Genomic DNA, 27,384 nt, shown 5'->3' with positions numbered 1-27,384 from the left:
ACACAATAGTAACATAATGCAACTCATAACATTATTATTTTTTAACTAGAGAAACCTTGTCCTAGGGAAAACCCTGGTGGCGATGGTACCCAAAAATGATCCACTAATCAAAAGTATGTTGTGAAATATATTGACCTTGTTAGGAGTCTATTACATCTATATAGTATATCTATCCTTGTTAGAAGCCTCAACCCTATTAGGAGTTGATATTAAAATTACAAAAGTAGTAAGTTGAGCCCACTACTCAAACATGCATATACAATAAGTACAATCTTTACACAAAATGTATAGATACAAAAACCTTTTTTATTGTGTTGACCTTTTTGACTGTGTTGATATCTTCAATATCTAATTTGTTCTTTGTAGCTCTCTTCACAAAACTAATTATATTGTTGTACACTTACATGTGGTATCAATACTAATTATACAAAGTGTGTATTACAAAATTATAACATTAAATTACAATGCCACACTCTTTTCAAACAAAAAGTGTCTTCCTTTAAACCCATATTCTTAACTAGTTAGCCTTCAATACCTTGCATGCTTTCCAAAACATAAAATTTATTTTTGCTAATTCAAGGTTAACATCTAGGATGTCATCCCAACCTTGTTAAGTCATTGTTTTGGTAAACTAAAACAAGGACTTAACCAAAATACCTTTATTATGTTATCTTCTTTGTTCCACCTACATCATATGTACCTATAAAACTTGCCATAACTCTATCCATACAACGAATATTCTTAAGCACTCTTAGACACATGCTTATTCCATCATATTCTTCATTTAGTCAACTACGCATAAGCTCAATTACTTCCTGTAAACTGTACTAAAGCAAAATGCACGATTGTTCATAGTTCTCCTGAATTATACTTAGATAATGTTCTAAGTTCAAGTACCCAAAACTTGATACAATGTTTTCCCTTCTTCATAGAAGGTATATGTTATCATAAATGAAAAACCTATATCATCCTAGCCAAACTGCCAAAAAATCTTGACTTGGGAGCATGAGAAAGAGATTTGATATCTTGATTATGAAAATGAAGTCTCCAAGCCTCCTTGTATATGAGTTTTCAAGAAAAAAAAAATACAAGTCAATTGGAGAGCACAATAAAACCAATAAAACCCCCTAAGGCCTTTTGGCCCCCAAGCCCTAAAATCATTGGTAATTAGGTCAACTTGGTCAACCTAGTCTTGGACTAGGTAGACTTGGGGTTGACCTGGTCCTAAAGTTTAGGTCAAAGGTGCCATAGAAAGAAGAGGCAATTACTAGAAGAAATAGGAAAAAAAGTGGAAGAAGATAAGGAAAAGAGGACATCGAGCACATGTACATCCAGGGTCTGAGAAAGGCATTATGGAAAGGGTGCTAAAAGTTCTTAAATGGAAAGTGCATCCATTTCAAGATGGTAAAGTTACTCCATGACTCTATGGCCCCCTTGTGTACATTATTGAAATGTAGTGATATTTTAGAAAATGAACACTTGTATTTGACATTGTAAGTTGATGAATTTACAATGATTGGTCTCACTATCATGATGGATATCATGTGACTTGATATACATGAGCATGTTATGATAGTTAGTATCTCTTGGACATTTTGATAAATATCATGAGACTTGATATCAATTGAAGATCATTATGATCCTTAAGAGAAAAATCATGGTGGATAATATATTCATGGACATACCATGACTTGTTACAGTATACATCACGAGACTTGATGTTAGAGCACATGCCATAATTTGGATATTTTATGAAGAATGTCTCGTGACTTGATCTTCTTGAGCATATTATATCTTTTGATATCGTGAATAAGGTGATATCTTTTCTCATAATAGATGAGCCTTTTGTTGTGATCTATACTTGGTTACAACTTTGTCTTCCCTATATTTGAGGGAGTGTTGAACAAATGATAGCTTGGGTCAAATGTAGGTGTGATAATTGATTCTATGATATATATCCAAATACTTATGTAGCTATCATTTGTTCAAAATGTTTGGATATCCACGTCCCTAGATGATTTTGAGATAGTAGAAAAAATAAAACGAGTCAATGATACCATATATGCAAGGGAAAAAATTGAAAAACTAAAGAAGAAATGATGAAATTATAGAAATATAAAAGAGAAATTTATAAACAAAGGACTATTTTAAAGATGCCATGACCTATGGTGTTTAAAATCAATCTCCTAAACCTGAATTTTGAGCCCCATTAGTGGCTCTTGTTAAATGAATTGACTAGACTATTAATTTGGAGTGTTGCAACAAGCATATAAGAGGTCATACACATTGGTAGATATGGGATTTAAAAAACTAAAATAAATAATGAGCCTTCTTTCACATAAACTCAAAAAAGAAATAAAGATACAAGATGTGTAGAGCTATGACTACTAGGACGATGTGCACTTAGTCATATGCAACAAAACTTTACCATGGTAAAAATTAATCTCTCTCATAAGTTTGACCCTATCAATTTAGTGTGAAATGCATCTTTGAATATTAAAGTTGTGAAAATATAACAATTCATTAAACCACTATTCAATTCAAATTTATTCTTTATAAATAAATAATAGTAAAAATAACCCCTATACAAGTTCTAAATCTAATATTTCAAACATTGATTTCATACATTTGCTAAAAGTCTAAATTTTGGATGATCAAAATGAAAACCTTTGGTTCATATGGGAAAATAACAAAAGTATTAAAGGAACCTGAGAATATAAGGAAGATCTCTCTCTCATCCTGAAGTTTGTTTTCCTCTCTCACGTCAATTTTCTTTTATCCTTTGCTCTACATTTTTCCTTCTTTTTCCATCTACTATACATCATATCCAAAGAAATTGTTGATCTCATTTTTGTTTTGACATATGAGTGACAATACACTTAAGTCATTACTTAACAATACTTATTACATGCCAAGTAAGTAGTGTATGTCGAGCATAAGTTGTCAAATAGTGCATGTTGAACAAGATATATAGTATGTGTTGAGCAAACAGTTAGTATCGCATCACTCCAGTGACAAGAAAGCTAATACATGTCGAGTGATTTAAATGCTAAGTGAATTGTGGATATTGAGTCATTCAAAGGCCGTGTTACAACATTGAAGATCTAGTGGATGCCAAGCATTAGAGGCTTCAAGTGCTAAGTAAACATTTTTGGACATAGTTGTTTGTAATGGCACACACTCTTATGTAAACTATTTTTGGGCCGACTTAAGGATTGCTTTGCAATTATGAATGAATCTACATTGAGATCCCTATGTAGTACATGTAGCCAATCAAATAAAGGGATGAATTAAGTGGAAAAATAAGTGAATCATAGTCATTGATTCCTACCTAACCTTAGGTCACCTAAGTCTTCTTAAGGAAGGCAAAACCTAAAGAGTTTATGAGTGGAGAGAGAAGTTTCCATATATAGATAGAGTATTCATGGTGACTAAGGAGTTGTGAGAAAGGATATGAATTGTAGAATTAGTTAGAGAGAACAGAGGAAAGTAGAGAGAGGACATAAGTGATAAATTTGATCAGAGAGAATCAAGTATACATTAGGAAAGAGATGATCTGATATCTAGCAGAGAGGTGCTAACCAAAGGATCAAGGTTGAAACATTCTAACAGGTGAATTAGTAAAAATCTCTTAACCAAGTAGTCCTATCAGGCTTTTTAAAATTCTTTAATGAGGTGCTTACTTCATTGTAAGTTGAATTCCTTTAACCAACAACACTTTTAATAGGGTGTTGAAATCCTTTAATAGGGTAAGACCTAACAGCCTTTATAAGCCTTTAAAATGGTAGACCTTTCACAGGGTAGATCATAGTTTATGATCAAACAATTGTAACCTTCATTGAATCAACTTTACACCTGCAGTAGTGAAGATTTGTGGGTGTCATCCCTACCCCAATTTTAGCTTCTCATTGGAGGGTTTTTGGGCAACCAAATATCTTGTTTCATATGTGTTTCATTGTTTTCATGCTATGTATGAATATGCTTAGTTTGGTATTTCAATTTACATGCAAATTGTGAGATGGATGTGTGGTGAATGTTTTAATGGTTAGAGTTTTGAAGTATTGACTCACCGCCCCCCCTCTAGAGTTTACTTTCCCTATTGTTATTTCCAACATTTGGCATCAAAGTCTTGTTCTTTGGAAAGGAAAGCTTTATGGCTTTGAGGAAAGATCTTAAAGATGGAAGTCTACAAGTTGGGAAGCCATTAAGAATTAGAAGTTTGAAATCCATCTTTCCCTACATCAGTTGGATTAAGCACGAGATGAGTTGAAGCACTCATTAAAGAGAAGGAAAGAGATAACTATTGAGGAGAATTACACACATTACCAAGAGGAAAACACTACTGAATTGTTTGCAGATGGAAACTCAAGTGAATTTGATGCAACAGTTGCAGATCTAATGGAAAAGAATGGTGCCCTAACTGAAGAGGTCAGAAATATTAAGATAAGACAAGAAGTCCAATCAATATTGCTATGTGAGGTGATCGAGTAGAAAAAGAAAGCTAAGGAAGACAAAGTCATGATTGACGATGACAAAAGAATATCAACCAACAGACTAGAAGAGAAGACATCCGAGGTACAAAGGATTGCTAAAATGTAACTGGAAATAATGAATCAAGTGATGATTTCCAATCATGAATTGAATGGTAAGGACATTGAGATCACAACCCTGAAGTTATAGAATGAACAACTAAGAAATGATCTAAGAAGAGAAAAAGAATTTGCTAAAAGTTTCAACAAGTGTAGTGAAGGCATCAAATACTTTGAGAAATTGATGAGATCTCTTAGATCTAACAATGATGCTACTAGATTGGGATACACAAGTACTGAGGAAGGAGAATCATTTAAAAGTGGTGAACAAAGAAACAACAAAGGTAAGAACTACAAACCCACTTGTCATAATTGTGGAAAGATAGGTCATACAACAAATGTTTGCAAGAACAACAATGCAAATTAAAACCCCAAGTAGAAGTTTATGAGTTGCTATCATAAGTGCAACAAGCAAGGACATCAAGTACACACAGATTTGAAGGATATTGCCACAATTGTCAAAAGTATGGACATAAAGCATATGAATGCAGATCTAATGCCAAGTGGACATCAAAAAAGTAGACAAAGGGACAATACAATGGAAAATCCTACAATTGAGATTACAATACAAGGTATAGTTGTCACTATTGTCAAGAGTATTGACATTTTGTTGAGAATTGTATTAGAACTCATTTTAGAAGTGATTACAATAGGTGGTTGAATCAAACTACATGTTTTAGCTGCTTGAAGATTGGTCACATCAGCAGAAACTGTCCAACAAGGTCAAAAGCACCAAGCAATGAATTCAATAAAGGCAAAGAGAAGGTTGATGTTGATAAAATCAAAGTGCAGATGAACAAGACATGGAAGAAAAAGGAAGATTATGGCACATCGAGTTCAGATGAGGTCACTTCATCTAATGGATCAGGTGATCACAACACCCCCAACTAAGAAATCAAAAGGTATGTGGGACTGATATTTCAATGATATATTTTACATTAGTTCCAAGAATCTAAGTTCTAAAATGATTATAGATGCATGAATTAAGATGCAACGTATTGGTTAGAACCTAAAAGAAGTCTATAAGTTTTGTTAGTTTTCATGTTGTTGCCGAGCATGAAAAGTTTCACAGTTGTTGTCGAGTGAAAATAAATTTTTTGTTGATGCCGAGCTATTAAGGGTGATGGTATTAGCTGAGCTCGCTATGGTTTCTAAGTGTAGTAGAAATCATGTGTAAGCTGAGTGAGCTGAAATTTCTATGATAGTCAAGCTTACAATTGTGTAAGCATTGAGCATTTATTGCTAAGTTTTAAGGGTTATATAGTCGATTTTTGACTCATTTACATTCATTCAAGATTGAAGAGAGCACAAAGAGAATAAGGTGAACTAAGGTGAAGGATTCAAGCATTTTTAACTAGATTTAGCTGCTACTCATTACCACTTATCAAATTCATAAGGTATTTATCATGTTCTGAGCTACATTGTTTAAATTATTGCAAACCCTAGTTATTTAAAATGGCATCTAGCTCTTCTACTACTGTTAGGAAGGAAGGAAAAGAGGTTTTGAATGTTCAATTAATATTTAATGAGATTAAACAACCACCCTTCCAAGCTATTCCTAAGATAGCATACAAGGGATATCCTACTGGTGCATTATTAATGATACCACCATAGGTTTTGATGATACAAGATGTAAGATGTTGTTACACTTGTAAGGTTGGTAGTATTGGAGACATAGAAATTAGAGATTTATATGGAAAACTATGTGTAGATGGAGTGTTGAAGGAGGAAAAAAAAATTGTAGAGAGAAAAGGGTTAACCGATGCCCTAGATTTTCCAAATGTATTCAAAATGGAATGGATTAATATAGTACTTAGTAGAATACATGATCACTTTGTATGGTTGGAAAATGGCCCTACCAAGATCACAAAAAGGATCAATGAGGTACATGGTATCCTACCCTTGATAGACCCAAGACCATGTCAAGTGATGCTAAGGAGGTAATTGAGAAGAATACAAGGGTTGTATGGAACAAAATAGGGATGACCATAGACACAATTTTAGATCCCCTAATTGCATTTGTAGTGAGAATAATTGCTCACAAGTTCTTTCAATCTAGCAGATTGAACAATGTGTCTTGTATGGCTATAGATTTAGGCTACAAGATAGTGAAGAAGGATCACTCTTATGACCTTGCCGAGTTACAACTCCAACAGTTATCAGAAAACTTGGGGGTCATAAGAAAGACAAAGAGTGCACAATGTAAATTTGGTTCACTATTAGTTTGCATTTTTTTTATGTGTGGAATACATTTCCTTCATTTGGAAAAGTTGCTTGGAAGACCAATAGGTCTATTATGATTTAGATTGGAGAGTTCATAGAGCAACTTGGGGACAACTTTGAGATAGTAATGACAAGCTATTTTGAAGACTTTAAGAAGTTTATGAAATAGAGACTGAGAATACCAGTGTCACTAGTGGAGAAATATTATGATGATGTTTATTTTCTAGTTGATGTTGATCATACATATGTACAAGTAGTTGTTCCAAGGGTTAGATGGCTCAAACCATTGCCCTATGAAATCAATGTAAATGAGGCATCGACAACCATCACAACACTATTAGAAGACAAGAGTGCAACCTCATTTGGCAATTATGAGGAAGACAAATCAAGAAACACAATAGACTTGAAGACAACTTCTATGGTTAGAAAGAAAAAGAAAATTGTGAAGAAGCTAAAGGAAAGATTTGGTGAATGGGGAGAGGAAGAAGAAGAATATGATGAGGATGGTGAAGATGATCAACCAACCCAAGCCCCACTTAAACTTACACAAGGTCAAGGAGAGGACCAAGAAGAAGAAGAAGTAGAACATGATGAAGGTGTTGAGGCAGAAGAAGTCAATGAAGCACCTAAACCTACAGAAAAGAAGAAGAGGAAAGATAAGGAGCATGCAGTGAGTAAACCAAAGAAAGTTGTGAAGAGACCACAATAGAAGCCAACAATAGGGTTAGTACAAGGGCAACTGCAAAGGAGATTCAAGAAGTTGAGAAGCCTAAAGGAAAAAGAGTTATTGTAGCCACAAAGGAGGATGAGCCTAAGAAGAAACATAGGAGAAAGTATGTAGCTCCAACCGAATCAGATGAGGAGAGGACAAAATCAGATGACAACAATCAATTCCATGTGGTAAGCCACAATCCCTCTTCTGATTTAGACAACTCGTGTGACAATATTAAGAATAATGTAGATTTATTAGGGTTCACATGTGTTGAGTTGGATAAACTTGGGAAGTTAGATATGAATAAGGTGGAAGAATCTGTATATAAGATAATGGCCACATTTAAGAACACACCTATTGAGATTGCCAAATCATTACCTAAAAGTCTATATGACAGAGTTGAGCAAAGGTGGCGATATAGTTTAACAATTGAAAGAAATATAAGGGAGACTACTCTAGCCAGAGCAATGCCAAATTTGGACAAGTCATTAATGAATAAGGCCATAAACAAATACAAGGGGAGATTTGCTCCAAAATATAGAGCCTTTAATATCTTACATAATAATATTGAAGAGGTTTTCAAATAGAGCACCTAGATATGGATAGTCATCTATGGGTTGACAATAGAAAAGGCAATTGAACAAGCACCTAAGGAGGTTGGTGAAGAAAAAGATGAACAAGAGGTAGTAGAGATTACTAAGGATGAATTTGTCAAAGATAAACATGAGGGAGGCACAATGAAGGAAGCAAATGAAGAGGCTACAACTAAAGAAGAGTTGCTACAAGATCAAAATGTACCTGAGGTACATATGTCGAGTGTCAATCCCCCTCAAGTGGACCAACCAAGCCAACAAGATACAATAAAGATAAAGGATGTTTCTAATAACACAGTGCTGAACATCAATCCTTTGACAAAGGATGATTTGAAAAGGATAACACCAGATTCTATTTTAGCTACAAAATTATGCACTAATTATGTATTAGTTAGCATAGATGAGATTGACAAGGTCTTAATAGGGGAGAAGACAAATGACACATCTAGTGTACCCCTTACATCTACATATACAAAAGGTACAAAAGCACTATAGGGTGTCACCATTGACACACATGTTTCAATGCCCAATGTGGTATATCAAGTGAATGACACATTGACATCATATGTCAACAAATTAGTGCCAAATGCTTCAATGCAAGAAATATTGACAGTTGAGTAGGATAGGACACAAGTCCATATAGGCTAGGAAGGCAGTCCTACACCTATCTTACAGATACAAGGTGAACAAGAAAACATAGAGAAGGAGAAGGATGGGACTGAAGAGTCAATTTTGACTACACAACCAAAGGAACAAATAGCAATTCAAACATTGGTTACCCTACCGATCTCTACATCCCCTATTCCTTGTCAAACTCTTCATAGGCCGAGTGTAGATGCTACACCATTGCAATCATCAAGGCCTAGTCCTGATACATCTAAGGTTGGAGAAGGCATGTCTTATGGAGATGTCAACTTGGATGAGGTGATTGAACTTCCAAAGTTTGATCTTGCAACAATCACCATAGAAGAAATGAGCATATTACAGGAAGCTCTAGCAAGAAAGAAGCACCAAGAGTTACTCAAAAGGGAGCAAAAGCAAAGACAAGTTCTCTATGACATTAGAGAAATATTTCTTGATGCATTTAGCCTCCCAACACCTAATGAGGAAAAACCTATTATTGCGCAACTAGTGAATATGGTTGATAAGATTATACCTGGATACAATTACCAAACTTCTAGAATGGTCTAAGAAAAGGTTTTAAACAAAGGTCAATGAAAAGATTTCTAGTGCCATTGCACTAAGATAGGTTGACTTAGCAACCAAGATGGAGAATGTAAAGAAGGTGTTAGAGAATATATTTTCTCTATACCCAAAGCTTTTTGGTGTGAATTTATTCACACAAGAAGGATAAAGGGATATTGATTGACTACAAGGAGATCTAAAGACTACAAGTAACATTCTTAAGTTGTCTCTTGGTCAAAGCCAGACTCATTTTCAAAGATTGTTATCTACTCAAGGTCAACTAGCTGCATTACATCCACAAGATGTAAATATTAGGGCTCCCTTGATAAGTATTCAAGCCATGTTGATCCCCACACATGGAGGCGTTGCACAAGGAACTAGCCTTTTTTGAAACATTGATGAAGAAAGATTCTCATCTTTCGACTTATGAAGGCCTAGTAGACCTTGCTGTCGAGCTAGATGTTCAAATTCAATATCTAGAGGTAGTGTGTAATAATTAGAATGCAACACTCAAGATTATAAAGGAGGTCCATCAAACATTTTTGGACAAACACACTATTCATGTACCACCCATGACATAAGTGTCAAAAAGGAGGATATTGTTCTTCAACTTAGAGCCAAGTAGTGAGGGGCATCCATGTTGTCAAAATCATGGGCTCTAAGTTATTCCTAATTAACTTAGAGCCCATGTATGAAATATTCCTAAATATTGTTAGACTTTCTTTAATTTTTGTTGACTTGGTCAAGAGTTTCCTACCCAAGTCATTATGTCTATGATTAGACATGTTAGACGATATGTATTTCGACCTTACTTTTATCCTCGCGTCATATGATGATGATATTATGATGATATATCTTGTGTTGATTATGTTATTATGTTCTCATGATGACTATGATTTACCTTGGAACATGTTAAATAGAAATATTGAAAATTAAAAGTGCAACAAAATATATGCAATTAAATTTTTTGGTTATGATTTAAATTGACTAACCTACTGATTATATCTTGAGCGAAATGGGAAGTTGATGCAAAGATAGGGGTGTGGTTGAGGTAGAGGAGGCTAGCTCCTTGATAAGGGTTGACCAAAAAGATTTGGTTGCAAGTATACACATTGCATGCTAGTATTTTGTCTCTATCCTATTCTCAATGAAAACAAGTGCATGATTATAATACATTGTATTTGTTATTTAATAAAGTAGATATTGCATACATGGGTGAGGGGCATCCATGCTGTCAAAATCACACAGGGCACAATCCTGGCCTCATCCCTTATGATATTGGGTATTTGCACTTAGCAAGATTTGATCTCTATAGACTCTTTATGAACCATTCAACTTCACTTCTAACCCAGGGCCTTTGGACAATAGATCACTTTTGATTTGCTCAATCGTGGCCTCATCCCTTATGATATTGGACCTTTGCACTCAACAAGATTTGATCCTTGTAGGCTCTTTATGAACCATTCAACTTCAATAGACCACTTTTGATTTGCTCAAACTTTTTGTTTTGAGTTCCACTGAAATTCGAGGAAGTGACTTCCAATATAAAAAATTAATTAATTAATTTTCTTTTTCCCCGAGGAAGTGACATCCGACTTAAAAATAAGAGCGCAGCGATTATCTCTAGATTCACCCTGCCATTGAATTTGTTTTTAAAGCAACAAAAACATGTGCAGATAAAATCAAGATCCAACATATTATTCCTGTCCCTTCGAAATTGGGATCAAAAGGAAGCTTGGGACTGAATCAAACTCCTCCAACGTTCACCAAACGAACTGCTGAAGATAAAACTCTATAATCAAAATCAGTGTAATCGTCAAATCGGGAAAGCAATGAAGGTGAGAAAAACCAGACGGCTTAGATAAAAATGGCGTCCAAATTTCTCCCACTGTTTCAAAACGGAAAATATAAATCACGGTTGCAGCAGAGATCTTGCAGCCCTCACTTTTCAGTCTTTTGCCTGTGCGCGGGCATCATAGGCATTTCGTTTGGCCTATTTGCACTGATAAGAGGGAGACCTGTATATAAATTCAGATGCGGCAATGCGGAGGACACGCTGAGAAGCCTTCATCTGGGAGGGGCTAATGCCAGATATGCGGCGTGGCCTGGGGGTTTGAGTCAATTGGAGGAAGAGGCCAAACACAAGGTTTTGGGCGTCGTCGGAATTCAGACCGGATTTGGTTCTAAAGAGCGCCGGAAAGCTTTGCGGGAAACATGGCTGCCGTCCGATCCGGACGGCTTAATCAGGTCGGGGAAAATGTCTTGCCGTTGTTTTGGATTTATTTTCAATTACGCTGAATTAATTAATCTCTCTTGTTTTTAATTTTTCCTTTGTTTCAATCCTAATTCTCCCGATCGAATGAGTGATCTGTCCAGAAGCCCTAGGGTTTAGTAGTCTAATGCTATATTAAACGCTCCTGGATCTGTCTTCGTAGCAATGCAATTACCGATGTTTTGGTTTCTCTGCCGAGCCATCATTAAGGCCAAGAAGTCATGTGGCAATGATTGATTATTGTTATCAAATTTTTAGTGTCTTGAGAAAAGTTACAAAAATAAGCTAATTGATTTATAATTAGAACCTTTTCTCCATCTAGAGATGCAAAATCAGCTGGGAAAGTAAAATTCACAGAATCCTAGTATAAAATTAAAATATTAGTGATGGAGCTGAACAACATCCTTCAACATCCTTTCTGAATATAAACTGTTACATTTCCGGATGCTAACTATTAATGACAACAAATGAAGCTAGCTGTAGCAATTATAAATTGCCAACCACAATGTATAATGGCTTAAAACCTGTAACATTAGATTGGATGCAGGAATAACACGAGCAAACAGGACTGAAGATATTGCTTGTATCAAATTCACATGGGATGTTGTATTAAACAGATCTTTAGCTTAGACACAACTATTGATCAACATCTTCATGGTAGAATTCACTCAGGACTTGTAGTTAGTAAACACTGGTTATTATGCCACAGCTGAGGGATATCTCTCTACTGAATTCGCCAGAGATTTGAATCCAGCCTCATCCATTAAGGGACAACATGCCCTGTGAGTTTTGATGCTGTATTTTACTCAATTTCATCTCTTCAACTGATTTTCTGGAATTTGAACTTGGGGCTCCATTGTTAATGCCCTTGCCCCTAATACTATCACTTGAACTCATCCTGGTTGACTGGGTACAGATTCGTTGTTGAGAAGTTTGTGTTCCTTTTTAGTTTCTTTCAGCTTCTTTCACCTATTGATGGGATTATACTTTTAAGTTTTTAACATGTTCACAATCTCAAGGGATGATTTGCTTGGATGATGAATATTAAAGTTAGAAATATCTGTGGATTGGCACTAAATAAGCAAAGCACTGGAGATCCACAATGATAATAAGCAAGAAAACCCATAAAATTTATTTAAAAAGTTTGCAATGGATGCCTATTTGTGAACGTTTATCCTGACCGTTAGCGGGATTCAGACTCACAGGCTACTCATGATTCTTGCAGTTAATTTTCCAATATTAGAGGCAAGCATTAATAAAACAAAAACAAACTATCAAAGGCATGGTGCTTAAATACAAATTTTAAGTTTAAATAAGTTATTTTAGCCAAACTGTCCAAATTAGAACCTTAACTGGTTGTACGGCTGGAAAAAGAAAAATGAATACCAACAAAAAGAAAGTCCTAAAATACAGTTGAAAGATTGATGCTGAACCTAAACAGCACTAATTTGAAATTTAACTAATCAGCTTCTTGATAACAATAATTAATAGCTAAAAATTTAATTGCAGGAAAGTTCATGATAAAGATCTAACACAATGGGACCAAAACAATTTTATATGTAAAGTTCAGTAGGACAATAGCCAGACTTATACTCCGTACCCTTAATCTACAGAAACTTAACAATTTAAAAATAAGGTTAAAGCCAGCATAATTAGTTATGAGATTTTGAGACAAGTGTAATTCAACTAGCTGAGGATTAATGGCAGCCTGGCAAGTTTGCACTGGGTAAACAAATATGGTAGTTACTCAGGAAAGAGTTATGTTTGCTCATTCTATTGAAAATTAGAGTTAAACTCTTGATTATGAATACACCTTAGAATAGAATTGTAATATTGAGAATTTCGATCCTCCCAGATTGAATTTCCATGCACAAGATTGCTACACTATCTCAGTTCAAGTAAAGGTTTCCTCATCCTGCACCTCAAATAGAGAGATGGAAAATGATACAGATAAGGACACTTTGTGCTTATTATTAAAGCAAGAAAAGGGTGAAGTTTATCTGTAAACTCCTTATTATGAATCACTTACAATTTTTTAGATTCACCAAGATACAGAATTGAAACGAAGATCGATACAGATGTTGCTTGTGAACTGATCAAATAATACTTCGGAATGCCAAAAAAAAAAAAAAAACTAAGTAGACAAAAACATGCATCAGAAAGAACAAGAGACAAAGGATTTGATTTTGGAGTTCACCAGACTCTGGCTACATCTTTAGATCTTCAAACTTGCAAGATCGATGCCATTATTATGAAGCAAAACTCTTACATCATCATGATCTTCTATGGAGTTACAATCTGCTTCCTGCTTCTACACTGCGATGACAGGAACTTGCTAGCAACATGTTCGTGCCTAGCTCCTTTGTCACATTTACAATGCTAAGCAACAAAACTGCAACTCTCTCTCTCAACAAGAGCATATGAATACAATAGGCATTCAGTCTTTACAATAACGACATAAAGTCGGGAACAATCCTCTCAAGAAAGCTCTAAGTTTTCATCTTATTTTATGAGACCAGTTAATTCTCTAGAGCATTCTCTCCCAAATTCTTGTCTCTTGGATTACAAAGACTTCTCCAAGTGTCATTCCTTCACCAAAATTCTCCCAGAATAAATTGTCTTTGCAAAGGAAAATGACTCCCTTTTATACACCATTTTTACCATATTTGATTCAAAACTAACCAACCACCATATTTATTGAAAAAATACCCTTCTTAGCTTATATAAATATAAGCCTCACAAAATAAAGTAACCCCTTCCTCAATTTAGTGATCCGATAAATTGAAATTGATTTCAATCATTCATATTGGCCATATAATTAATAGGATGTTATAATCAAACTAAAATAACCTTCTTAAAAATCATGAATATCATGGCACCCTATCCTTTGATTGCACAAAATGGATTCTTGGGAGTTAGTTCACCATGTGGTCCCCATGCTTTGACCTTAATAGCCAAAATTGGCATACTAAGTAAAATAGTGTAAGTACATTTATCAAGGCCGCTGCAAGTGGTTTAATGGCAAGGGAGATTATTAAGAGAAGGGAGGTTGGTGGTTCAAAACAGGTGCCTACCTCTTTTGTCTTATCTATGTTTTGTCTTATGTGCTAAGAACAAATACAATTTACCGCCAATGGTAAGCGCATGCATGGTGTGATGGTAGAGAAAATAAGTAGGAAAATGGAGTTTATGGGTTTGAAACCCATAAAAATATTTTGAAAGAAAGAACTGCCTTATTGGCTACCAGGGTGCCACGTGGCAACAAGTGTCATGTTTAGTATCTGATATGTGTCACACTTTGATTGGACCAATAGTGCATTGCCCTGTCACTATCTTGATCATCTAAAAATGCCATGTCATTGTGAGCTTGCCACATGTTAATTTTGACTGGCTGACTTTGCTGATTGGGATGCTGATGTCAACACCGTCCACCTTGTCCTCCTTTGACCACAAAACTTTAACTGGCCATAACTTTTGCATATGAACTTGGATTTCATCCAATCAAAATGTGTTAGAAAGCTCTTCAATTTGAGACCATTTTTGATCTATTTTGAGAGAGTCAAATATTTACCTTTTTGGGCAACCTTTGTTTTGTTTGTTTGACCAAACCTTTGACTGAGCATGTCTTGAGCAAACAGACTCCTTTTGACATGCTTCAAATTGTGTCAGGAATGTTTTGTTGTGCTCTATGCATTGATAAAATTTTTGGGAGATTCTGAAGGAGTTGAATTTTTGAGGTCTTTGAGATCCACCTGGATCATAAGTTGACGAAAATGAGTATTGATAGTTTACAAGTGTCTTGCAGAAAGATTTGATATAAATGACAGCTGACGTTTTTACATCAATGATGTGAGTGTCATATAAGCTGCATAAATCTTTTGTGAATTCTATACATGTTTCACTGTCTTACAAATCTTGTAGATCTCTCAAGGATGTTTAGAAAATGTGTTCTTTATAATTTTTTGGTTAGAGTGTTCATTTTCAAGGTTGACTCTTCCAGCTGCATTGATTTCTCACTCAAATTCTTCTCCACATAATTTTTTATCTGAATTGCTGAACAGCTTTGAGAAAGTTAATTTCATGAAAGACAAATTCTGTTCTAGCTTTTCACGTTCATTTTATAAAACTTCTGTACGACCAGAGATATGATCTTTTCTTTGTCCGCTGCAACTAATAAGATAATTATTTTCAGAAGTGCAAAAAATATTTGTAGCTTCAAGGATGTGGCAATATTCAGGCTAGTTTACTATAATGATGGTAGTTTTCTTTGTTTTTCTCTTTCTAATAAATTGTCATGTATGATTTGCTAACCATATAACAAATCAATTTAATGATATTCTGTTGCCTAAGCTTATTCTAAGATCACTTTCATAGTTACTGGGTTCATACCCTCAGGCCCTGTGCTGGGTTCGGGTATGCACCCAGTATGGCTAGATCTGTGGGTACCTGCTGGGTATGTATATGCTTATTCAAATATTTTGCACTATCAGTTGGCATTTGGCATTGATCAATGATCAAGTAGTATATTATGAAATTATTTAGTTTAAGAATTCTGCATATTTCTCTTATTTTTTTGTATACACACGTAAACACGTACCCACACATACCTCAAACCCTAATTTTTTTTTTTCACGTATCACATAGCCATGTACTGACTTCTCGTACCTGCACATGTCCCCGAAGCTGAACTGGTAACAAAGCAGTTTATATCAAAATAAAGTTTCCTCTTATCGACTAGAATGATTGGATGCAAGAAAATGGTGTTAAATGTAATAATATTCATGTGATGTCTCTTGTGATCGACTGCAACATAGAACCACAAGTTATGATTTCATTCTTCTCTTGCTGCAACAGGACCCATCACTAAGCTGTCAAACACATCGTATGGGTTTTCTTAGAAAACATTCGATGCAGTTCTGTAATGAACAATGGATGATTCTTACTGATAAATTTGCCTACAAGAAAACTTGTGATCCTTATCTGAAATGTAGTTGTGCAATTTTTAACTCTGCTCTTCCTTGGTGACAGGGAAGATGTCCTTAATTTTGGATAAAGATTAACCTAAAACTTAAAGATGGTTTATATGGCGTCTTCAATTTGCTGTTATAGCTCAAAATAATCCCATTCAAAAATTGCAGAAAATCCAGGTAGTGTACAACTCAATGAAAGCATGCATTACTCTGTTTTGAAAAGTGTCACCCCTAAAATGCCAAAAAATTTGATGGGGTTACTCATTCTGATCCAGGTTGTTCTTGGGTTCCATTTACTGGTTGCTTACAGTAACAATATAAACACAATTAAAAGAAATAGCGAACCATGTAGGAGAGTTTTAAAAAAAGGATTCAAAATAGAGAAATACATCACTAATGAAACTGCTGCTGGTCTTACTGTATCTGCTGATTTGGTTGTCTTGGACGAAGACAATCCTGATGTTTTGTTCATTTATCTGATCACTGATCTGTAAACTAGGATGGTTAGCTCATACAATACTCAGCAGCATACAGATAATAAAGGACACAAATATCAGAATTTGCTAGCGAGACTTCAACTCAGAATTGCAAGGAAATGAGAGTCAGCAATCACAGAATGAAAATGATTTACAATGAGGAAACCCATTAGCGGGTGAAAAGTACAGCCAAATATCTGCCAACTACTCACATAAATCCTCTATTGGTAAGGTTATTTTAATATTAGGCCACTTGAGGACACAACAAGTATATGAACCTCCAGAATAATAAAATTAACCAAATACTAAAAATACACACATATTGAACCGACTTATTAAATAAAAGAAGAATAGAGAAGAAGCTTTAGATTATGGCAGAACTGTCCGAGTACGTAAGCCTCAGATGAAAAATTGTTTTGAATCAAGAATATCTGATCCTGCATGAGGATGCCGTGCAATCCAAACTGGCAGGAGTCATGGAATCTAGTGTACCATAATATATCTAACATTCAACACATGTAATGAAATGCTAATGCATCAATATCATGTGGCAGAGAGGAATAAATAAATAATCAAATAGTAATATTTACCAATGATTAACAATTTGGGCTTACTATTGACGGGTAGATTTAAAGTAGAAACCTACCCTTCTGTGATACTTTATATTCAAAACCCGTCCATCCTTAAGTAGTACCAAAAAAATCAACTACACAAGAATGCAAATATGTCTACTTGATAACTTCCCAAAGTGTAGTACTGATAAAAAAGAGATCAGTTTACAAATCAGCAGGAATCAAGCATGTAGATTAGCAAATACTATATATTGCAGACCACAGAAATATTATTTATGATGTCATTGGATGACAGTGGGTCTACTTGTAGTCTTTTGTATCTTGTCTTGAGACAATGAGTTTCACTTGTGCAAGTCTGTGGTATCTTGCTCTAAGGCAGGGAGTGCTAATTGTGCATCTTTTCCAAGTACAATAGCTCCTTGGCAGTGTTTCTAAAACATTGTAATTCAAGCTATTTATATTATGAATATAATTCTCACAGTGGTTTTTCGCAGTTTTTGGTTTTCTAGTATATTGAGTGTCACAAGTCAAAACCAGAAGTTTTGAGCTGAAGTTGTTGCCACCACTTGCTACTTAATAATTTATAGGTGGAGGCATGGTCAGGTCATAAGCCTTGACTAAGACATCTTAGAGTTGTTTTAGGCATATACACATATGCAAAAAGAGAAGCTCAAAAAAGAAGTTGGAGAGCAATGCTATGAAATGAATCTTTGTTGGGAACAATCATGGTGGTAAATAATATAAGCTTTGGTTTGCACAAATGGTAATATGTACTAGAATTGTTCATCTATAGAGAAGTTAACCTCTTATAACATTGCAACCAAAACAAACTAAAGATGATGTGATTCAACTTCCCTCTACACCTAAGACAGATAAATTGAGACACCTAGATAGACAAGAAATCAAGGAGAGTCCATCTAGATTTGAATCCTCTAAAGAGGATGAAGAACGTCCAACTCATTTTGTTTGAAGGTTTACTAGACATAGACAACCACTTGAAGGTATTCACATGATGGGTGGCAATTTATTTTTTATTTGAATATGGATGAACGTAGATATATAAAATATATAAAAGAGGCATCAAGTATGAATGATGCATAATATTAGAATATCTATATGGATGAAAAAATGTTGCCAACAAAAAAGAATGAGACATATGGGATCTAGTACCATTTTGTAAAGGATGAAAACTTGTTGGTTACAAATAAAGAAAAATATTGGTTTGGATTGAAGTACAAAGAAGTACAAAGCATGATTGTTTGAAAAAGACTACTCTCAAGTTGAGGTGATTAGAGTGAGATATTTTCACCTATTGCAAAAATGATGTCCATTAGATTTTTCCTTCAATTGTAGTTGCTATCATATTGCAATTTTCTATATTTTCACAATCCTCGGAAGGGATTGAAGCTGTTTTATTTTTAATTTATGGTTGCGATTTATGGATTACTGTAATTAATACTAATCCCATTAAACTAGGAGATAGTGTTGCAAGTACATGGAGATAAAAATAGGAGAATATCAAAGTGCCAGTTGTTACAAATATTATTGAAAAAATGATGCCTTTTCTGGTTTCTCTTCTGGAAGGATGGATATGTTAAACAATGTGAAATATCTATTCCAATATTTATTAAAAACATTAAAAACACCTAAAGCTAGCTGGTCAAATGGACACAAAGTTCCCAAGCTAGACACGATTTATTTTAAAACAAGTCCTAGCGACTATCACAAAATTGGAAATTGCTAGGTTTAAAGCGACTGTTTGGAAACATCTAAAATGTTGTTGCCACTGTCCTGGTCAAAACACATGTAAAAAAGGCTGCGTAGACAAGGCACACATACCATTTGACAAAATGCCTCAAATAAATGTGGTTACATGGGAAATCTTGGTGGTAAGGTTACATAATGACTTTTTCAAAAATTTATAGGAAATTTGGCACGTGTATGCTGAATAACATTGTTCACAAGCCTTCAATAAGGTATCTGATTTTTTTATTGCAAGGCATATGCACATATTTCAAAAGAGAAGTAAACAAAGTCAGAGAACAAGGCTGTGAAATGTATCTTCATTGGGAAGTGTTGAACCTCACAATTTACATCTCACTTAGTCACTTGTGTGAGTGGGGAACCCCCTTTTCCTTGTCTGTTAGCCTTGTCTGTCTTTTTATTAATCACAAATCAGAGGGTCAGGGATTTCATGAAGATTTGACACCCTCGAAACTCAGATCCTTGATTCTGCCTGTCTATTTCCTTTATTTGTTTCCTTGTTGAGGATTAGACGCGAAGGGATCACAGATGTCATGGACTGCGAGAATTTCTTTGCTTCTCTTTTTGGTACTGATCTGCAATGAGTTGTACCGTGCTCTCTCTGTGATATGTTTTCTGACTTCTATTCTCTGTGGTTCTTTCACAATATGTACATATTTGCATCATTTCCTTATGGATGAAATAAGATAATTAATTCAACCTGGCATCTCTTTTCTTCGCTTCAACCTCATGATGGTGTACCTTTTTCTATTGCAGGCGGTGTTCTTCATTTGTCTTGTGCCTACTGAATTATATTGCTATATCTGTTTCTTTTCTATCTTGAGAATATTTGATGTGAGGTTAAAATCATGTTTTGCAGCTTGGAGCAAGCAACAGGTTTGGCTTTCAGGTTTGTGATTGGTCGAACTAAAAATGTGCAAGAAATGGCAGAACTGGACAAGGAGATTGAGAAATACAAAGACTTTATGCTTATAGATGTTGAAGAGGAATACCTTAAACTTCCGTATAAGACGTGAGATTCTGTGCTAGCTTAGAATGAGTTTGAAATTTCAGCTTTGCTTTGATGAACCTTTGTTCTTCAATACACTGAAATAGAGCTTTGGATTTTCCAGGTTGGCTTTCTTTAAAGCGGCATATGCTCTTTTTGATGCTGATTTTTATGTTAAAGCTGATGATGATATTTACTTGCGGCCAGGTAGCCCTGAGGATGAATTGTTTAATTACAAATTGGAACTTTTAATTTGAAGTCCCAAAACTTATTCTGGAGATCAATTTGTGCAATTTTTTTCTTGTTTATACCCTGAATCTGTATATTTGTTATCCTTTAAATTTTAGACCGTCTTGCAACACTTCTGGCAAAGGAGCGTCCTTCTCCTCGGACATACATTGGATGCATGAAAAAGGGTCCAGTAATTACTGATCCTAAGTTGAAATGGTAAACAGAAGATATAAACATTTATTTTGAATGACAATTGTTTTAATCTGCAACTTTTTGAAAATTCTGAATCTAATGCTGTTGTGGACTAATTATTCCTGAACTTATTTACCAAATTCAATATTTTGTAACAATTAGCCGAGTTATACTAAATAGAAATATTTCGACACTCAATACAGGTATGAACCTTTGGGTTACTTACTAGGGGGTGAGTACTTCTATCATGCATATGGGCCTATATATGCACTTTCTTCTGAAGTAGTAGCAGGACTTGCAGTGGCAAGAAATGACAGGTAATGTGTTTGCATAATTATTTGTTAATGTTTGTTCTCAACTCTCTATATTGATGTTTTCTTTACTGTAGAAATAAGCATTTCAATACCAATAACCATTCTAGAAGTTACAAAATTACTCATGTGAGACTTGAAAATTTAAATTCTGACTTTAGCAGGAAGAACATAGTAATTTGTTATTTATAGGTTGATGTATGATTGTTTTGATATACCATTTTGTCTGCAATCAACAACCCAAATCTATGCATTATTAGACATATTTATTAGATTTAGCCAGCCATTAACATCTTTTTAACCTTGACGCTATTGGACACGGTCCATATAGGCTATTTTTAGCCCACAGTCAGCCTACATAACAAACCTAAATGAATTCTGTATTATAACTTACCTTCATAAAATTTAATAATTTATTCTGGCATAACAAACAGCAACTTTAACAGATTCTATATTTTATCATATGCTGCAGAGTCTGCTGACATTTCGCATGGTTATCAATCTCTGTATCATGGGATCATGCCACAATGACTAGCATTCTGATGTTTCCTTTAGTCAATCTTTCACTTTGAAACTATATATTTTCAGCTCATACTGTTGTTAATGACACAAATTTTGAAGTCATTGTAGTTTTCTGTTGAGGACCTCACTAATTGTTTTTTATTATAATCAACAACCTAACAAGTGGGTTGGCCCTTACACAACCACAGCCTGAAGGTGTCAAAGAGAACAACACTAAAACAGGGGTGCTGGCTTTTACAGAACATCAACGGCCTATTAACAGCACAAAAAACAAAATAATCAGTACACTAGCACAAAGACCAGTAGCCCTTTACTAAAACAGGGGTGCTGGCTTTTACAGAACATCAACGGCCTATTAACAGCACAAAAAACAAAATAATCAGTACACTAGCACAAGGACCAGTAGCCCTTCTTGGGAGTGGGAGGGACACGCACTCATCGCTGTGTGTAGAGTGTGGGTTTGAAGAACTATTTTTCCTGCACTGATGGACAACTATCCAGGTGATGCTGTCCTTAGAAAGCCCACCATAAGAGAGGGCTACTAGTGAAACTCCATTTGGGCACTGTCAGCACAATGACAAGAGTGCTGAGAAAATTGAACATTGTTAGCTGAAGCTTGGAACAGAGGAGCAGAAGGCAAAGAGTGGTCCACAGGTCGAAAGTTGGCTGCATCAGAGGACCTCACTAATTGTTGACTGATTCCTTTAGAAGGAAATTACTACGCTTTGCCACCAGTTTTGAAGTGATAACTTATCTCGTTTGAGGACCTCACCAATTTATCACAACTTCTTTTAGAATGCAATCCCTACCCTTTACCGTCCAATATCTGCCATGCATTCCCTGTATCAACGATTATATCTGAAGGTTATGCTTCTCACAATGAACATCAATTGTATAAATTCAGAATTGATTTCTCCAATCCCAAGGAGCTGCTGTATGAAATTAGCACCCCAAATCCATAATGGCAAAGCAACAATCTTGAATAAGGGAAAAAGGGAACACCAACATATGATTGCATTAAGAATCAGCAAAAGAATAACTTATATCGTACAGGAGGCATAAGCTTCTATTTATCCAACTTTTTGTAGGGTTTCTTTGAGTTTTGGGGACAAGTGTTAGAAGGTTGCAGGTTTTAGTTAGGATGGCTATCTAAATAAAAAAATTTAACATATGAATTTTTGAACTACAAATAAATCGAAGGATAATAATTTGTACGACTAAATAACTTAAAGAAGGTGAAAATTTATGAAATACATTGTGTTACATAATACATTTCTAATGATGATAAATTGATCCAATAAGCTATTCCTTATTATACCTTGATTTTCATTCCATCAATTTATGCAAAAAGGATTAAAGTTACAAATTCAAAAGTAAGAAATTAGAGTTGAGAAATCCGTAGGTGCATTTGCTAACAAGCTTAAAACTTAGAGCATCATGTGATATATATGTGGGAACTGCTTTCCATCAATTTGTTAGGCTTTTCTTAAACTGAAGTGTCAATGCAATCAGTTAGATGTAAGGGATTATGTATAACAATATGGTTTTCCTCTTTCTTAGAGGCAAGTTTATTCCTTTAACAAAGTGGATTAAGATATAAGCGAATAAATTTGTCTCAACAACAAAGAAACTAACAACCAACAAGCGGAGGCAAATAGCGAGTGTACTAGCACTCAGTAATCTTGCAGACCCATTTTTCTACAATTAATTGTTTTGTTTTGTGCCAAGATGTGATTTTCTATATTTGTAAAAATCTTGTAGATTTAATGTTTGCCTACCTAAGGAGCTTTTTAGTCAATGGATATTCACATGAAATGTTCATATTTGGCAAGGTGATCCACCACAACGTATATGCAATCTTTTTTGGTGTACTTTAGGAAGCTTGATTATGAAGCCCATAGAAACACTTTCACATTTTTTATTAGGAATGAGTAGTGGTCATAGGAGGCTTGTTGGATGGGTTTTGACTACTCAATTCCTTTGACAAGTCAGACATTTTTTTAACATGTTTGAGGATATCTTTCTTGAGGCCTTTTCATGAGTTTTTTGCCTTGCATATAAGTTTTATAGCATCCTTGGTGGTCAACCAAGAAAGAGTTTGTCATGATATTTGTTGTGACCTTTTCACACATCACCCCATTGCAAATGGGGATCCCCTACATTTTTGTCCACTTGGTCCATTGTTGTTGAGCTGCTAGTGGTTTAGTGCGATTTCCCAATGTTTCAATAGTCTTCACGGGCACTGATGATTTATGGTATGTTTGGAATCAAGCATCAGTTGCCTTAAGTGTTTCTATCCTATAGACTCTAAGTGAGTGAGTCTTGTGATTGAGGGGATAGTGAAATTCGACCGTAGAAAGGAAATACGTCTTTCAAAAGGTCTACTAGTGATGTTTTTAAGTACTTTGATGAACATGTTATTTTTAGTAGGTTTCATTGTGTCTCCATTTGGACAAACTTACTATTTCTAGTTTCTCGGTGTCTCCATTTGGCCTAATTTTGATTTTGGACTAGCTAATTATTTTTAGTATGTCCTTTTTTGTCAACAAGTAAGCTTTGAATACAAAAGAAACTAAGAATATCTGTATTCAAGTCTGCTGAAGTGAAAGACTAAAGTGAGAAAATTTCGCAAAGGCATGGAAACAGTCCAAAGTCCTTCACTACCTCCCAAATTTGCCAAGGAAAGAGAATTAACGATGACGAAGGATTCTTCACAAACTCGAAATGTTTTCGACAAAATGTGCCAAAAGAGGGCCTCCATGAGTGCAAATCTCAAGGAGAGGAGGATTCCTCCCAAAAGGAAAAATCCTCCTTCACCTATATAGTGCGTCAAGAAATTCTAGAAGAGGAAAAGTCTAAAAAAATTGGCAAAGGCAAGGAAAAATCAATTGGAATTGTAATATTTAATAATCTTTGTTTCAATTTTGTACTACCAAATCAAATTTGGGCATCCTAGTTTTGCATCGTTCTTTGGAGGACAATGGGGGATACCTTAGGAGATATGGCTGTCTTTTGCTCCAACATTGTGAGTCCTCAGTCTTGGTGATCCTAAGTGGGCTCTCTTGTTTTTTGGGGTCTGACGGTTTCACCTATTGGCCACATTGCATGATGTGAGTATGGTGGGCTATGCTCTCACCTGTCCTTCCTTCATTCCCTACATCAGGTGCTTCACTTTCTCCTCGCCTTACCCTAGTTGAGGTCCTCCTCAACTATACCCTTGGGATCTCCCATCCCCTTTCCACCCCCTTCCTCGAGTGGACCCTCATCCCCACTTCCTTTAGCTTCGTTGATAGTGATGATGACCTTTTCATCCTCCACATTAGGCGACTTCTACCCCAGGATCCCCCCATTGATCCCAAATATGCCTCCAGCTTGTTTGACATGCTTGCGCCAAGCGCAGGAATACATGTCCTTGAACCGTTTGGTTCGCTTGGCCTTCTCCACTCATCCTGCTTGTTCACCTAGTTGAGACTTTCTTATTGTTTCTTTCTTCATCATAGGAAGCACTTGTTCTTCACGATGTAGTGTAGATCCCTCAGTGCCTCTTCCTGTAGTTCCCCAAGCTCTTTTGGCCCACTTTGTTCCCCTACCACCCTCCTTCCCCTTCTACTCTTGACCACAGTTCCTTGGCCCCATAGATCTCACTTTCTTCAATATCCCTGATTACCCTTCCCTCACCTCATCCCCCACTCATCTGTCATCTCTTCACCTTCTCCAAAATTAGTGAGGCAGTCAGATTCATGAACAAATGTAGGACAACAGATGAGGAAGTGTTCCAAGTAGAACTCTTAAAGCTTGGTACTAAACTTTTGGGCCCAGCTCTTTAACAAGGTGGTTTGCACTAGCTTCCCCGACTCTTGGTCACGACATATCATATATTTGATTCATAAGACTGGGTCAGTTTTAGACCTTGGCAACTATAGGACAATTGTGATTGGGTACACTTGTGCCAAGCTCTACACTACTGTGTTGGGCTAGGGGGCAAGCTGGCTTCCAAACAAACTTCTAGACCATGGATCACATCCTGACTTTAGGGACTATTATCGAGGAGGTTTTTCTCTTCTAGAGCCTCAGAGACATTGGGGTCTTGAAGATTCTCTTGACAACTATCATGAGATTATAAGAGTGTGTAGTGGGAAAAATTAGGACTAACGAGAGCTTCTCGAATCCTTTTCAAAGCACCATTGGGGTGAAGTAGGGTTGCCCTGTCTCTCCCACTTTATTTGGCATCTACATCGATGAGCTTGAGACTTTTCTTCAAAACTTTTTGGCTCCCTGGGGATAGTTGTTACTTATAGTAGGTTTGGATCTTCATTCTACTTTTTGTTGATGATGTGGTTCTTATGCCCTCCACCGACTTCTTGATAGTTTGGCTTCCTTTTGCGACTTGTGTAGGTTGTGAACCAAAGCAAGACTTGGATGATGGTCTTCAACTGCTTGAAGACCTCTCATCTCCACTTTGAAGACCTCTCATCTCCACTTCTTTTTTGAGGAGGAGATCAAGATTGCTTTGCCCTACACCTATTTGGGGGTCAAGTTCTTTGGTCCCCACTTCAGGGTGAATAAGAGGCTTGGCTCCTTGGCTATGCTTGAGAGACAATGCTTTAGACACCACTTCTAGGACACCACATCTAAGATGTCCCTCTTGGACTCACTAGTCAGACCAAACATGCTTTATGGTTTTGTGGTCTGGGGTCTCTCTCTCGTGGAGTCAGATTGGGCTTCTATGCAAAGAGTTCTAATGTTGCTCCTTTAACGTATCGTCGGGTGTCATCCATCTACTCCCCACAACATTATTTTGGCCGAGTTTGGGGCATATCCTTTTAGGCTAAGGGCTATCATCAATCTAGTTTGGTTTCTTAATTGTTTTTGGTACGCCTAGGCCTCCGCCTTGTTGGGTTCGATTAAAATTTAGATTGACTATTTCTCTCTTATAGTTCTCACGGGATGCTCTTGTCCACCTCCTTCATTCTTGGGAAGAGTTGAATGAACATTTCAAACTTGACATCTACAAACAATATATTACAACTTGGAGTAACCTCTTGGGGGCTCTCTGTTGAGCATGGTCTTTTATGTTGAGAACTTCATGGTTATTCATGATGGGACTATTATATGCCCCTAATACCTCGCTTGCTACTAGACGTACACCCTCCATAACTCCTTGGGCTCTTTCAATGTGTGCTTGCACAGGCTCCATATTTAGATAGGCCACCATATTAATAGAGTGGACATGACCTGTCGTCTTTGTTCCTTGGGGTTGGCAGTAGATGAGACACTTTCCACTGCCTCACCTACTATGAGATTAGTGGGAGGTTTATTGCTTGTTCAAAGATTGCAGATCTTTGCCCTCTTTCTTCTACTAGACTAATCAGCGATGCCTTGCGTTGTACCTCTAGGAGGCCATGCGGCTTCGGTGCCAGACATTGTAGCTTATCTTGTCGAGATAGGCTTCAGATCAGCTGATCACCTCCTTCATGCATGTGTCTTCGACCTAAGGCATGAAGTAGTTGCTTGGTTCCTCTATGCTTAGAAGCACCAAGTTTGTGAGGTCTCGTAGAGGCTACACTTGGCAGCAAAATCCCACCTCCATTGCTTCCTTGAGAAGGCCCGAGACCCTCTCTCGCCTTGGACTTTATCCTTCTATTGTGGACCACTTCTCGGCTAGGAAGGCGTAGTTGTGCTTGGTGCTCCGTTCGTCTCTTTTGGGCTTCTTGTTGGTTCTTTCTTGTTTTCCTCTTTCCCCATACACTGTTTTGTGTTTTCTTTTTTGGTTGTTGCCTTGGT

The 27,384-nt window shown here is 36.1% G+C and overlaps 1 protein-coding gene across 1 annotated transcript in view; it reads left to right on the top strand.

The window, feature by feature from the left end:
- The first annotated feature begins 10,806 nt into the window (after positions 1–10,806).
- Positions 10,807–27,384, top strand: part of LOC149576459 (putative beta-1,3-galactosyltransferase 12) — a 54,125-nt gene continuing 37,547 nt past the window's right edge. The window contains exons 1-5 of the mRNA XM_089817380.1: positions 10,807–11,549; positions 20,216–20,368; positions 20,469–20,551; positions 20,692–20,791; positions 20,971–21,084. Of these exons, the coding sequence (XP_089673506.1) occupies positions 11,170–11,549; positions 20,216–20,368; positions 20,469–20,551; positions 20,692–20,791; positions 20,971–21,084 (830 nt within the window). The 5' untranslated portion in view covers positions 10,807–11,169. The remainder of the gene's footprint in view (positions 11,550–20,215; positions 20,369–20,468; positions 20,552–20,691; positions 20,792–20,970; positions 21,085–27,384) is intronic.

This window comes from Cupressus sempervirens, chromosome 1 (assembly GCF_028749045.1).
Source record: "Cupressus sempervirens isolate cs-2001-9-10 chromosome 1, ASM2874904v1, whole genome shotgun sequence".
Lineage (NCBI taxonomy): Eukaryota > Viridiplantae > Streptophyta > Pinopsida > Cupressales > Cupressaceae > Cupressus > Cupressus sempervirens.
The sequence above is the reverse complement of the archived record's forward strand: the minus strand, read 5'-3'. Positions and strand labels throughout refer to the sequence as shown.